The sequence below is a fragment of the Equus quagga genome, chromosome 22 (assembly GCF_021613505.1).
Source record: "Equus quagga isolate Etosha38 chromosome 22, UCLA_HA_Equagga_1.0, whole genome shotgun sequence".
Classification (NCBI taxonomy): domain Eukaryota; kingdom Metazoa; phylum Chordata; class Mammalia; order Perissodactyla; family Equidae; genus Equus; species Equus quagga.
This window is the reverse complement of record NC_060288.1, coordinates 5931298-5945227: the sequence shown is the minus strand read 5'-3', so window position 1 is coordinate 5945227 and position 13930 is coordinate 5931298. Positions and strand designations below refer to the sequence as shown.

The window sequence follows — 13930 nt, the reverse complement described above, 5'->3', positions numbered from 1 at the left end:
TGTGACCCCCGACCCCGCCAGTTTCCCCTGAGGAAGCAATCTGTGGTTGAGAGTGACTGGGCCTTGGCTCTAGGCCCAGAGCCTCTGCTGCACGAACAGGCGGTCCCTGCCCATTACACAGACGTCTTCTTTTCCTGCCTTTCCAAAAGCATCGGAGAGGTGGGAGGTTTGTCCCAGAGGTCTTAGTGCAGGACCCAAGAGGAAGAGGTCAGGAGGGAACCGCAGGGCGCGTGCAGCCCCCTCTGGACAGACAGCCCCAGGGCCCATTAGTCTGGCTCCTTTTCAGTTGACATTCTCTCCCTTGTCACACAGCCCATATAAAAATGAAGCAGCAGCAATTTTTATTGAGGGACCTAAACTGAAAATAGGTTTAGAACATAATTTAAAAAAATAAAACAGCAAAAGTAGCAAAAAATATATGACCTTTTTAAAAACATTTTCCTTTTTTTTCTTTTTTCTTTGTTTTTAATATATAGCAACTGATGCCTCCCAGCCACCAGGAGCATCTTACCCAACGGGTAAATCTCTGGTAACGACCCTTTTAAAAAGACATGTAAATATATACTCAGATTTATACACTTTGTGTTTTCTTCATAGCTATGTACAAAGCCCCCGGTTCGGGGCTGGGCCCCAGGGCCGCGACACTGCTCCCAGCCGTTGCCTCCCCATCCTCTGGTACCAGGTATTTGGTCAGCAAAGCAAATTAGTATCGGAATTAATAAGCCACTGGCACCATCGATCTGGAGCAGAGGTGGCCTTCAAGGAGGCCCAAAGCACTGGCCTCCCCTCACTACTGCTGTAGCCCTAAGGGCGAGGCACCCGCCACCAGAACACAGGGGCTTATGGGTTATGGCGAAGCAGACAAAACCAACACAGAAAAGCTCTGTCGGCTCTCACTTGCATGCCTGCTCACCTCCCACTCCCCAAGCCTCCAGGCAGTGCCAAGTGGCAGGGAGGGGTCTTGGTCCAACATCTGGGAGGGAACAAAGTGGCCATCAGCAAGTCCTGCCTCTCTGCTCCCCTCTCTCACAAGCAGGCTGACAGGAGGAAGAGGAAGAGAGGTGAGCTTAGTGGGGTGAAGGCAGGCCGCATGGGAAGGCCTCACGTGGGCAGCTGGCTCCTGCCAGCAGGAAAGGGGCAAAGGGGAAGGCAGTGAGTCCAGCACAGAGTGGTGGGTGAAGGTTACAGCTGATGATGGAGTTTGGGGAAGGGGAGTGCTGGGGTGCTAGTCAGCGTCGTTTGAGTCCGCCATTGGCAAGCTGGGCTGGGTGTCGGGGCAGACAGGGCTCCTCAGGCAACGGCTCATGAGAGAAAACGGAATCCTCCCCTGAGGAACAGGTAGAGCTTCGGGTGTCAGGAAAGCTGGGAGAGTATTGGTCCAGGGGCATTGACAGGTCCAGATACTCCTGTGATAGGAGGACAAAAGAACAGTGATCCAGAACTCTCCTCCCTGGGGCAGTATTAACTCACAGAGATGGACCCCACTGATGATTGCTGAAGGTCTAGGATTGGACAGCCTCACCTGGTTGGAGGTCAAGGCCACAATGCGGTCCAGGTCTTCCACCAGCTGCTTGAAGGTAGGTCTCTGAGAGGGTACTGCATGCCAACAATCCCGCATCATCATGTACCTGGGTGGGGTTGTCAGGTTGGGGAGGAGGAACATAAGCAGATAGATTCAAAAGCTCATGGTGGAGGGACTATGGGAGGAATGAGCAGGAAAGGCTGCTTTATCTAGCCAAACACCCCTTTCTTCCTCTACCTGTCAAACCCGTCCCTCCCCCAGGGCCAGGCTCAGGACCTCGGGTATCTTCTCATGCTTACAGCTCGTTGGTGCAGTTACTGGGCTTGTCCATTCGATGACCTTCCTTCAGCAGCTTGAAAAGCTCCTCCACAGGCACGCCAGGATATGGGGAGCCACCCAGAGTGAAGATTTCCCACAGGAGCACCCCAAAAGACCATCTGTGAATGAGCATAGAGCCCCTGAGTCTTATGGGCACAGAGCTAGGCCAGTCTAGAGACCTTTCCATCCCTCTTTCACCAGCATGTCAGATACTCATCCTGGACCCACCCTCCCCTACCACAAATCCTTAATTCCAAGGGGGATACAAGGGGACAGAGCTCAAGAACAGATCAGCCTTTCAACCTCTGGGAACAAAGTGAACAGATACATACAATGTTTTGTATTTTCGCTCCAAGATGGAAAGAGACCCTCATCAACCCGGAGGAGAATACAGGACTCTATTGTACTGGAAATTCTCCATCCCAAGTAACTGCATATTGCAAACTCACACATCACTCTGGTGGGTGTAGATCCGGTCAAACAATGCCTCGGGTGCCATCCACTTCACAGGCAGTCGGCCCTGCAAGCAACACATGGGAGACTGGGGGTGGCCCAGGGCAGGGCAAGAGGAGACAAGTAGGGGTCATGCAGGATTGGACTTGGTGGGGCACATTTTCAGCTCATCCCACCGCACCGTTTCTCAGGCAAAGCATGCTACACTGGGTTACAGCAGAGACAGCAAAGTGGGAGAAAGCCTAGAGGAGCAGAGTCCTGGGCAGAGGACATGCACCTAGTGGCATCGTCTGCACTTACATTGGTTGTCTTTTTATAGTAGTCGATGTGGTGAATGTCCCGAGCTAGGCCAAAATCTGCGATCTTCATCACATTGTCCTCTGTCACCAGGACATTCCTCGCGGCCAGGTCTCGGTGTATGCACTGTGGGGAGAGGGGAGGGGATGCCGGGGGAGGGAGAGATGGGAGAGAGGAGGGTGGGATGCAGGGGAGGGGTCAACAGCTGTAAAACGTGCATCAGCATATGTGATTCACCCTGTGCTCCAGCATTCACGTTGGAGCTGGCAGCAGGCCCACTCCCCCTCGCAGGCCTTCTGCCACACCATCCTACCTCCTGAACATTCTAGTTCCCTGCTAGGATGTTCCCTCTCCTCCACTTCAAACCCAGCCATCCAAACACCTGTAGCTCCAAACCTCTCAGTTACTTCAGCGAACCCTCCATATCTGCCTCCTTTCCTGGTCCTCCCAACTGTGAGCTTTGGATCCACACCCAGAAAAGCTGACCCTTCTGCTGCTGTGCAGTCTGTGTGGCGTGTGCTTTGGAGCCAGGGCTCCCTCGGCACAGCACGTCCACACTGGGCTGAGGCTCACACAAAGCCAATATGTCCTGGGCACTCACAACTGTACTTCTACTCTCACAACTTCATCTCACTCCCATACCCACTCATTTTACATGTGAAGAAATACAAGATGTTAAGTAGCCGCCTGAGTCTATGCAGAAAGTGTCAGCACACAGATTTGGACCTAATCCAGTCTGACTCCACGGCCAATAGGTCACACTGGCTCTCCTGACTCTGATGTCCCCTGAGAGCATCTGACAGCACATGTTGTCAGTGCTCAGTATGTCAACGACTCCACCAAAGGATTAAAAGCCATAAACTGGAGAGCGAGGAGGGCTCTGCTGCCACCCCGACTTCACCCAGGGGAATGTCAGGTGCCACACCTTCTTAGAGGCAAGATATTCCATGCCTCGGGCCACCTGATAGGCACAGGATACCAGGTCCTTGGAGGAGAGCTGCTCTTCGGGGTTGTGGCTGGGGTTGTAACAGTATTCCAGCCCAGGAGGCCTCCGGGCCTGCAGGTACTCCCGTAGGTTGCCCTTGGAGGCATACTCCACGATGACATACAAAGGACCTGGGAGGTGAAGATGAAGAGGCCATCAGATCAGGCAGGCAGGCATGCAGATTTAGCTTCATCCCAAGGAAACCCCACCCCCAAAGGCATGCCACGCATTTGTTCCCCAACCCCAGCTTACCCTTTAGAGAACCAGGGAAACTCACTCCACTACTCAAAGAAAGTCAGGGAAATGATTCTGAGCAAAGTTGGGGGTAACAGCCCTAATCTAAACCACAATTACTCACCTGTTCCTATCCACACTGTGTATGTGAATCTAGGTACCTGTGTTTCAGATGAACACCAATGGGCATCAACCCAGACCCTGAGAAATACATTCCAACTATTGCTAAACCTGCCTCTCTTCTTACCCCACTTCCCTAAGCGTGGCTGAGAGATGACCGGTCACTGACAGCCCTACTCATTACTGTCTTCCTATGTTATTTGAGCAGGAGGCCCAAGTTCCTGTCTGAGACCCTAACCCAGATGGGGTGGGCAAGCCCGTCTGGCTTAGTGCCTACCATCCTGCGTGCAGGCCCCCAGCAGGTTGATGATGTTCTTGTGCTTCCCGATCATCTTCATCATCTCCATTTCTGAGATCAGGTCTGACAGGTCTTTCTCGGTTGCATCCGCTTTACACACAAACCAGAGAAGGAGATGCGACTCATTTACTTTGGAAGGGAGGGGCCAGGAGAAAGGCTAAGGGAGAAGGGATGAGGTCCATGCCCGAGGAGTCCCTTTTCTCCCAGATGTGCTTCTTTCCTCCATTTTCACTTCCAAGTTTATTTTCCCTTTCCTGTCATGAGAGCCGTTTTTGTGATACAGTAGTCCCCCTTATCTGTGGAGGACACATCCAAGACTCCCAGAGGGTGCCAGAAACCATGGACAGTATTGAACTCTATATATAGTACGTTTTTTCCTGTACATACATATTTGAGGTGTGACAGCAAAACTAGCATGAATTTTTTAGTTCTTTATAATTTCGCAGCTAGAAGATTCATTCTTACTGTAGATCTTTGCAACCTTAGCATATGATTTTTTTCCTTTCCTTATTAAATTGAGAACTTTCACTTTTTCACTTAAAGGAAGTACTATATGGTCTCTTTGGCATATCCGAATTGCCAGCATCACTACTCTTGTGCTTTGGGGCCATATTAAGTAAAATAAGGGTTATTTGAACACAAGCACTGTGCTACCGCTACAGTTGATCTGATAACCAAGATGGCTACTAAGTGACTAACAGGGCCGGTGGTGTATACAGCATGGATAAGTAATTCAAGTCCCAGGAGGGATGGAGTGGAACAGTGCGGGATTTCATCATGCTACTCAGAACAGCACACAATTGAAAACTTGACCACCGGTAACTGAAACCACGGAAAGTGAAACTGTGGATAAGGTAGGAGCACTGTACGTGGTAACGAGTGGGGCAGAGGACCTGGTAAGGCAAATCAGCTAGCAGTGGGATCTAGAACAAACACCTCACCCCAATCCAGGCTGACACCAGGGAACAAAGTGAGATTATGGCAGTGTCCGGGTGCACAGTGGCCCCTCTACTCCCAGGCAACCCCAAGCAGGCCATGTAGCAGGTATGGGCAATGAAAGAGCACCAGAGAGGGTGTTATACTTGGCATGAGGCCCACAGTTTGGTTGGAAAGGGAAGGGACCGTTTTTGCAAGGACAGAAACATCACTTACATTTCAGCATCTTCACAGCCACTTTGGTCACACGGTTGGGTTTGTCCTTGTCCAGCCCAATGGCCTCCGCCAACACCACCTGCCCAAAGCAGCCCTCTCCCAGGGGTTTGCCTAAAACCAGTCTTTTGGGGAAACAAAGGATGGTATAAGTTGGGCTGGTGAAGTTCAAACCTTGAGAGGACATCCCATCTCCACCTCTCCATATTTGACCCAACTGAGAGCAGAAAGTGGAAATTATGATTTCTGGACGCATATGGTGCACCTTCACTCCCCTGAAGGTCCTAGTGCAGACAATGTCCACCATCAGGATCAAAGCAGGGGCTCTCCCAGAAGCTGAGAGAGTATTACCTGTCTCGAGGCAGCTCCCAGCGAGGGTCTTCAGGAAGCTCATATTCAGAGACCCCAGCCAGCATGGGGGTTCCGCTGGAGGAGAGACGTGAGGGCCGAACCAGCAGAACCCCAGAGTTCATGGACGCGCTGGAGTCGGCTGACACCTGCAGGGAAGCGTGGGGTCACCTTTCTAGCGAGGATGGGGGAAAGCAGTTTAGATTCCTCCAGTTCCTAGTCAGGGCTTTTCACCAGTGGTGGAGGGATGTATCTGTTATCTGATGTTCCTTCCCCAACAGACTGTCAGAAGGACCACAAGAGGTCAGAAGACCTAAGTTCTAAAGCTGATGTATTTTTACCACCAACTAGCCTTTCTGAGCTTCAGTTCACTCACCTTTAACATAAGCAGACCAAATGTACCTCCTTCCAGGCTCACATTTTATAACTTACTGCAATAACAACTCTATTCTTGTCCTGATTCTTTGGAAAACCGTGCCTCAGATTATAGATTCTTAACTCCCAAAGCCCCTCCAGAATTAGTACAGTTCTGAGTGAATGTTCTCTCATTCCATGCGCCTTCACCTTCTGTTCCATTTCCTTGGACCAGGAGAGGGTGGGCACCCAGGAGAGTTGGGTCTGACTCAGGTCCTAGACTGTATCTTTGCACTTGTAACTGGCCCTTGAGGACAGTTCAAATGCGAAATATCAGCTGCAAATTCAGCCCAGCTAGGGTGTCCCCCCGTGCACATGCCAGGACAGCAGGTGACTTGCAGTTGGGGTATGGTGGGTGTATGAAATTTATGGGCTAGAACAGCTTGGAATCTGACTCTGGAGCTCTGGGGTCAGGACAGTCCACTGCCCCCAGGCCAGAAGCCAGAAAGCAAGGCCAGAAGCTGTCGGCTGGGGGCATTGGAGAGGGCAGGGCATTAGAGGGTCCTGGGGAAGCCCCTGGGCACACAGGGAGGGAAGGTGAGGCAGAGCGTGCAAATCCCCTATCTACTTTCTGTTACCTGTCTGCGCAGAGGGATGCTCTTGGCCAGCTTGTGCACGGCCATCTGGCTGTGGAAGTCACTCTTCTTGGTGCCACTCTTCATCTTGTAGATGATGACAGAGCCCACCATGCAGGAGATGAGGAAGGCCCCCGTGCAATAGATGATGATCTCCAGGTACAGGGGCGAGGTCATCACCGCGGGTCTCTCTTCCAGGGCTGAGTCAGTGTGAACAGGGTGTTAGCAGGCTCTGGGGGCCCAGTCCACTAGGGTCCCAGCTCCATAAGAAAAACAATACCCATCTCTTTTCCTCTGGGAATCTTTAGGGCAGAGAAGAACCAAACCAGGTCCTAGCTAGGATTGGGGTTCCGGCACTGAGTGGATCAGACACCTGGGGTCTTTGAGGCTTCCTGATCCTTACTTGAACCCCTCAAGAGGGATGAATAGAACTACGCTGCTACACGAGGCTCATCCTCATTAATTCAGGAGGCCTCCTTGCCCAGCTGCACTGCTGGGCTAGACAGGCCCCAGGTGCCCTGCAGGGGCCTTTCCCAGTCTCTTCACTGACACATGGCTCTTCTCTGCAGTGTGTCAGCACTGTGTGCATACACCTGTCACATGGGGACAATGAACTGTTTATGAGTATTTTGTCCCTAATAGTCCCTAAGTGCCTTGAGGGTGGGGATGGGGCCTTATTCATTTCCCTAGGCCACAGCGCCTGGCATATAGTGGCACTCACAGAATGAGGGCAAATGAGGGAGGGAAGAAAAGAAGTGTCTGTGTCCTAACTTAATATCTCACCTTTCACATATGTCATCTGTGTCACGTCAGACATGTAAATATTTACACCAAGCCAAACCACAGGCAAAACTGACAATTTCCAAGCATGTCTGGACTGTTCTAGATGAAAATGTAAACTTTTCTGCAGTTCTTAAGAATTCTACTCACAGGCCCTAACTCCTAAAACTGAAGAAGGAAATGTGTGTGTGGGGGGGGGTTGTTTTATTCTCATCTCCCACCTTCCAACTAGAATTCACCCCATTCCCACAGGAGCCCATCCAGTTCAGTCCACCTTTCCCTCCCACACAAGACACCAGCAGGGTTTACATCCAACACTGGCAGCGCCAGCTGCACACAACACGCCTTCCCCACCAGTGCCAACGCCCCTCTTCCTTCCACAGCTCTCCTCCCAATCCTTCCCTTCAGAAGACACCAGCCACAGAGGCAGGCATCCCGGGACTTCCCCAGAGAGGCCCCAGGTATGACCCGTCTGAGCCCCAAGACCAGTTCCCGAGGCCTGACAAGGAGGCGGCAGAGCTGATAACAAAGAGAAGTGTTTCTGTTTTTCTCTTTCCCCAGTTATGAGAAACGAAGACAAGTGACTGGGAGCACACACGAGACAAAGACAGTGACAGTGACAAAAACAGAACGCTTCTCAGCCTCAAGCAGGGGCGTTATCAGACCCTGTTGGGCAAGCAGGACAGAGGAGGAGAGAGAAAAGAAGAGGACAGTGTCAGCAGTGACAAGGACAGCACAGCACCCAGACCCACATGCAGGACACTCAGAGACGCAGCAACAACCAGCTCCAGCCCTGCAGTCACCGGCCCGCCACCCTGAGCAGGCTGCAGGCTCCTTCCTTCCTTCCTGGCCCGACACACAGACCTCCCCTCCTGGGAGAGGAGAAATGCCAGTAGCCAAAGAGGATAAAGGGGCACCACCAAGGCCCCCGTGGCTGCCTGAGACAGGCCCCACTTGAAGCAGCTCAAGTTCACTGTCTAGAGGAACCTCTCCTCCTCCGAGGTTAGAGGACAGCAGTATGGGAGGGTGGACCAACACTATTCCTTGCAAGCAGTGAGTCCCTCCTTACAGAGTGCCTACATTCAGCTAGAGGAGGAGTGGGGGCCCTTCCTGAGACTTTGGGGGCTGGCAAAAAGGATCCAACAAGTTAAGGCAGGCTGCTGGACCGAAGGATGGAAGGAGCCTGCCTGGAGGAGAGCCCGGCTGCAGGTTAAATCCAGATCCCAGGCATGCATTGCACTGGCTAAGGGGAGAGCGAGATGCAGGTGTGCAGGTGGAGGCCTCCGTGTTCCTGCAAAACGAGGAAAGCTCCCGTGTGAGCCGAGGGGATTCGACCCTCCAGGCTGGACAAACTGCCGGAGCCGCCTGCGGGCCCATGGAGCCCATCCATCTACCTCTCCCGGCTCTGTCTCCCTCAGCCCTGCAATGCATGCTCCCCCCGTGCCCGTGGTGAGGGCAGGACACCGAGAGGAGAAGTACAGTGTATACCTTCCAGAACGGTCAACCATGCAGAGTGATGGGAGAGTCCGATAGAGTTACCCGCCAAGCACGTATACTCCCCCGCGTCCTCAAAGGAGACATTCCTTAAGTGAAGCACTTCCATCTCTTTGTCGGTGGTATTAACTCCGGCAGTCTAGAAGAGACAACGGAAGCAAAATGGACAAGCACAGGACATGAGACCTCTCAGAGACACAGAGAAAGGGAGAGAGAAAGAGAAGGGGGAAAAAAACCAGAGGAAGAAATGCTCCCCAGCGTCTCCTTTGCAACAACGAACAGACAAAACCCACCAGGCAGCGAGACCTGTTAGAGGAAGAGAGTGAGACCCTGAGGGAGGAACTCCGGCAGACCTGAGATGAGACGACGATGACGGGTTACGACCCTTCACCAGCTTCTGGCAGCCCCTGGCCCATCCAAGCATGCGGGCAGTGGGCAGCATGGAGAAATGGGGCCCGGCAGGTAGGGGAGCTGTTTGGTTTCAGGTAAAGAAAGTCAGAAGGCACACACAGAAGGGATGGAAGGGTGCTTCAGTCACACTCACCCACACACACACACACACACTCACACACAGCCTGCACACACTTAGTTTGCAAGAGACTGCCTGGTTCCTTCTCTCATCCACCACTCCACCTTCAGTCTGCAGAATCATTCATAACGCAGCAAGACTGTCCCCACAGTGCACACGCAGCCAAGGAAGACACAGAAGGCACAGAGGGAGCAGACACCAACACAGTACCAAACCAAACCAGCCTCCCAGGCCGGGGATTTTTCCATGGCTCTGGGCTCTAGGAACACAGCAGGATAACGGAGAGTTGGGCGCTGGCTCCCCCACCTGCCCCAGCAGCATGGGGCCTAAATCAAACTCCCAGCACAGGGCCCCCTCCAGCTCCCCATTACCTTTCGCCACAGGTCTGGTGACAGTGAGCCACGCAGACTGGTTAGCTTCACCAATATAATTGGAAACCTTACACACATACTCCCCGCTCTGGGCCTCTGTCACATTGAACAGGGTCAGCACCTCCGCATCCGAGCTATTAATCCCCGAATGCTGGAACAAACCAACGACACGCCAATCAGTTGGGGAAACACTGAGATGTGGCCATACTTTGCTCTTGTGTAACATTAAGGCAGGCCCAGGGAGTGAAAGCAAGGGAGTCGTTAAGTGAGATTTATCACCCTTCCCTTTTTACTAGGACAAAACACGCCAACTTCAAACGTCCAAAGCATGTGACTGGAAAATAAACTTAAGAAAAAAATCTCTGCCCCCATCAACTGTTCTGTTTGTGTTAAACCTACTCCTCCAGCACTAGAGGAGGGATTGTGAATGGAGACAGTGGCCAAGGCCCAAGGCCACGGCCCCATTTCCTACACAGCAGTTTCAGCACCAGTAGCAAAGAGAAGGGATGGGCAGTAAATCTTTGGGACAGCCAAGCCAGGGGAGGATGAGTTCTGACTCTGGGACCTGGAGGTAAACAACTTTCCCAGCTTCTGGTTACTTCCTGTTGCAAGATCCACTGGAGAATTAGGCAATTACCTTCCCTGGATTAATGGAGCATTCAGGGACAATCAAAGTCTGGGAGTGAGAGGAAAAAGGAAGAAAATGCCATTACTCCTGTTACTGCTTAGAATTTACCGGTGGCATTTGCTTTTCCAAGGCTACCTAAGCTGTGCCTTTATCATTCGCCCCACTTGCCAGAAAGAACGTGACCTGGGAAGCAGGGCAGTGACTGATAGACGCTTGCTGGAAAGGCTTTGGTGCTGGCAGTGGAAAAGCAGGAGTCCAAAGGCCTTCCTTGAACAGTTGACCCCAAAGCCCAAGCAAAGTCACTCTCAAAGCTCTTTAGAAACCAGCAATGCCCACCCCTAGCCCTCTGTTCCCATTGCACCTCTACTCTGTGACCTGTCACTAGTCTTGAAGAATGTGGCTCGGTCCCTAGTTAAGACAGAGCATGTGCCTGAAGGGTAGGGGATGAGTCCTAGTCGCGGGCGCTGAGCCTGACCACAGCACCTTGGGCCCCGGGAGATCCAGCTCTCCTTCTCAGCACCCAGCCCATGGAGACGGGGGCCAAGATTACCTTCAAGATCTGGACATACGGAAGGTTGTCCGGGCCAATCTTACTCCCATTCACCTCGATGTGCTTTAGCCACTGGATGTGGGGCTGTGGGTCACTGTACACCTTACACATGAACTCCACATTACTGCCCAGGGCCACTGTCTTGTTGGCAGGCAACCCTGCCTGCAGGATGGGCCGGTGAGGAGACCGCTCTGTGGAGGAAGGGAGAGGAGAGGCTCATCAGGCCCTGCTGTGGCCTGCTCCTGGCTGGGATGCTGAGTGAGGGCATCCCAAAGACCACCAAAGAGAAGTACGCTCCCCCTTGGCTTTCCTAGCGATGGGCGTGCACTTTTCCTGGGGCCTCTGCTGAGCTGTACCCCCTCACACCTGAGCTGGAGAAGGGACACTCTCCTCAGGTCCTAAGCTATTAGGAACCTCTTCCTCAAGGCCATGGTCCATGTTCACAGACATAAGAAGTCTCTCCTGCCTCAGTGGAGAACCCTATAACGTAGTCACACTCCCAGACCTCAGCTCAGCCTACCTCTCCCTAACTAAAATGACAGTCACTTAGACTCTTGCTGTTCAAAGCGTGGTCCAAAAGCAGTAGCACCAGCATCTCCTGGGAGCTTGCTGGAAATGCCGAATCTCAGACCCTATTCCACAGCTCCTGGACCAGGAGCTCCTTTCACACCATATGCTCAAAACCAAGAAAGAATGCTAGCTGTGCAACTCTTTACCTAAAGATTTCTAGAGAACGAGATTCAGACCCTCTAGAAAGAACAGGCTGCAGGAACAGCAGCTAGAAGTGTGATGTTCTTCTTAGTGTCTCATACGATGCGGTGGAATCAGCACGAGCCTGGAGTTCTGCATTAACTCATGTCTGACCTCTCTGAGACTCAGTTTGCTCTTCTGTATAGTGGGAATAATAGTGCCCACCTTGCAGGGGTGTGTACGCATTGCTGGTGAGTGGCGTACTTAAAGCACCTTGCATACTACGGGCATTCACAAAGCAATAGCTATTATTACGCTAAATTCAACATCACGCATCCAGCCACGTTTTGCAGGAGACTGTCACAGCATCTTTCACTTTATGAGGAGTGGCAGTACTGTCTGATCCTCTCAATTCTATTTAAAGGTGAGAAAAGCCAGGCACACAAGAGGAAGGTGACAGAGCTCATAAATGTCATCACCCTCCTGACGCTATCCCTAAGTAAACCTGGACCCCATGGCTGTTTCTTAAAGCCCCTGCTCTGTCCTCTAAGCTCCTTGTCCCTGCGCCTTCTTACCCACGACGTCGAGCTGGTAGGTGTGGTTAATGCTGCCATACTCGTTCTCCACGATGCAGGTATAGTTGCCCTTGTCAGAGGGCACCACCGAGTCCATTATGATGCTCCACGTGGCATAACGGACCTGAGGAGAAACATGACAAGGGCTCCATTGAGGGTGTGTAGGAAAACGAGGCTGAAGCCTTGTGACAGCACTGGCATCCTGTGGCACTTACCCTCCAATCAGAGCAGAGAGCGTTGGCGCCCTGTGGCACTCATCCTCCAATCAGAGCAGAGAGCGTTGGCGCCCTGTGACACTCATCCTCCAATCAGAGCAGAGAGAGTGGGTGCCCTGTGGCACTCACCCTCCAATCAGAGCAGAGAGCGTTGGCGCCCTGTGGCACTTACCCTCCCATCAGAGTACAGAGTAGGCGGCCCCTGCTGCACAATGAGTCCAGCCTGCCCGCCCCTAGCCCATTCACACTCTGAAAAACCACCTCAGGAAACTGGCAGACAGGTGTGAGGAACTCTGAAGTCTGCCCACAACAGCCAAGGCTGCCTGTGATCTGGACAAACATGCCGCTGCGCTCTCCCAAGTACAGCGGGGACTCTCCCAGCTCTGCACCGCTGTCCACGCCATTCCTGTGCTGGAACAGCTCCTGCCGAGAGTCTGGCCCTGTCTGCCTTTGACATCTCATTCCCAAAACCATCTCCTCCGGCCCCATCTCCAGTCTGAACTGTCCTCCTGTCCCTCCCTCCCCCTGATGAAGCACTGATCACAGGCTGCTCCTCATGGCAGTGCTCAGGGACGTCTCCCTCCCAGGAGACTGGAAATGATTAGGGCAGGAGGGCTGCCTCCTACCCTCATAACAGTGCCTGGCATACAGTAAGTGTTTGGTGAATTAATTTAAAATGTTTCCCTGTTTCTACTGATTTCCCCTGCTTTTCTCATACAAGATTAATGAGAAAAGAGCAGCTAAGTGTTTGGTGAATTAACTTAAAATGTTTCCCTATTTTTTCTGATCTCCTCTGCTTTTCTTATACAAGATTAATGAGAAAAGAGCAGTTGGGTGAGATGGGAGAGGAAGAAGGATTATAAGGCTGATCAGAGACTCTAAAGAAGGGATTACAATGAAGGTGTTCTTCCTAGAAATGTACATGGGCAAAGGACATGAACAGACAATGGACATAATAGGAAATCAAAATCACTTATTAACACACGAAAATTCTAAGTTTGTTAATAAGCAAAATAACACACAAGAGAACAATGAGATACTTTCATCTATCAAATTTGTTGGCAAAGGTATAGTGAGCTTGTCATTCCCATATTCTGCCAAGGGAGGGCAAATTAATTTTCCCTTTTAAGAAAGTAATTGTTATCATGATAAAATCACACCCCAACTCATTACCCACATCATCCTCCCTTAGAGCAAACAGCACAGTGAGATTTTATGTCATCCTGTTGTACTTTGAACTCTACTGCCTAGTATACTTCCTGGAAAGACGTGTTCAAGAAATGGCCAGGTAATAAATGAATAGGTAAATGAATGAACAAAATTACCTAATTACCAGGGGGAAAAAAATTAAGTAATACTCATCAAAGGCTTAAAAAATGCTTATA

General features: G+C 51.6%; 1 protein-coding gene across 15 annotated transcripts in view; it reads right to left on the bottom strand.

The window, feature by feature from the left end:
• Positions 1–318: 318 nt before the first annotated feature.
• The window catches only part of FGFR1 (fibroblast growth factor receptor 1), a 48040-nt gene continuing 34428 nt past the window's right edge, over positions 319–13930 (bottom strand). For 6 of the 15 annotated variants that reach the window (XM_046648728.1, XM_046648730.1, XM_046648719.1 and 3 more), the window contains 13 exons: positions 12331–12454; positions 11066–11256; positions 9888–10038; positions 6711–6913; positions 5728–5873; positions 5380–5501; positions 4207–4317; positions 3516–3706; positions 2594–2716; positions 2290–2360; positions 1822–1959; positions 1523–1628; positions 319–1406 (listed from right to left, as the gene is read on the bottom strand). In XM_046648728.1, coding sequence (XP_046504684.1) covers positions 1230–1406; positions 1523–1628; positions 1822–1959; positions 2290–2360; positions 2594–2716; positions 3516–3706; positions 4207–4317; positions 5380–5501; positions 5728–5873; positions 6711–6913; positions 9888–10038; positions 11066–11256; positions 12331–12454 — 1854 coding nt within the window. In that variant the 3' untranslated portion in view covers positions 319–1229. Of the gene's footprint in view, positions 1407–1522; positions 1629–1821; positions 1960–2289; positions 2361–2593; positions 2717–3515; positions 3707–4206; positions 4318–5379; positions 5502–5727; positions 5874–6710; positions 6914–8981; positions 9127–9887; positions 10039–11065; positions 11257–12330; positions 12455–13930 lie in introns of all 15 variants that reach the window. The other 9 variants (XM_046648729.1, XM_046648721.1, XM_046648726.1 and 6 more) reach the window with 3 other exon arrangements.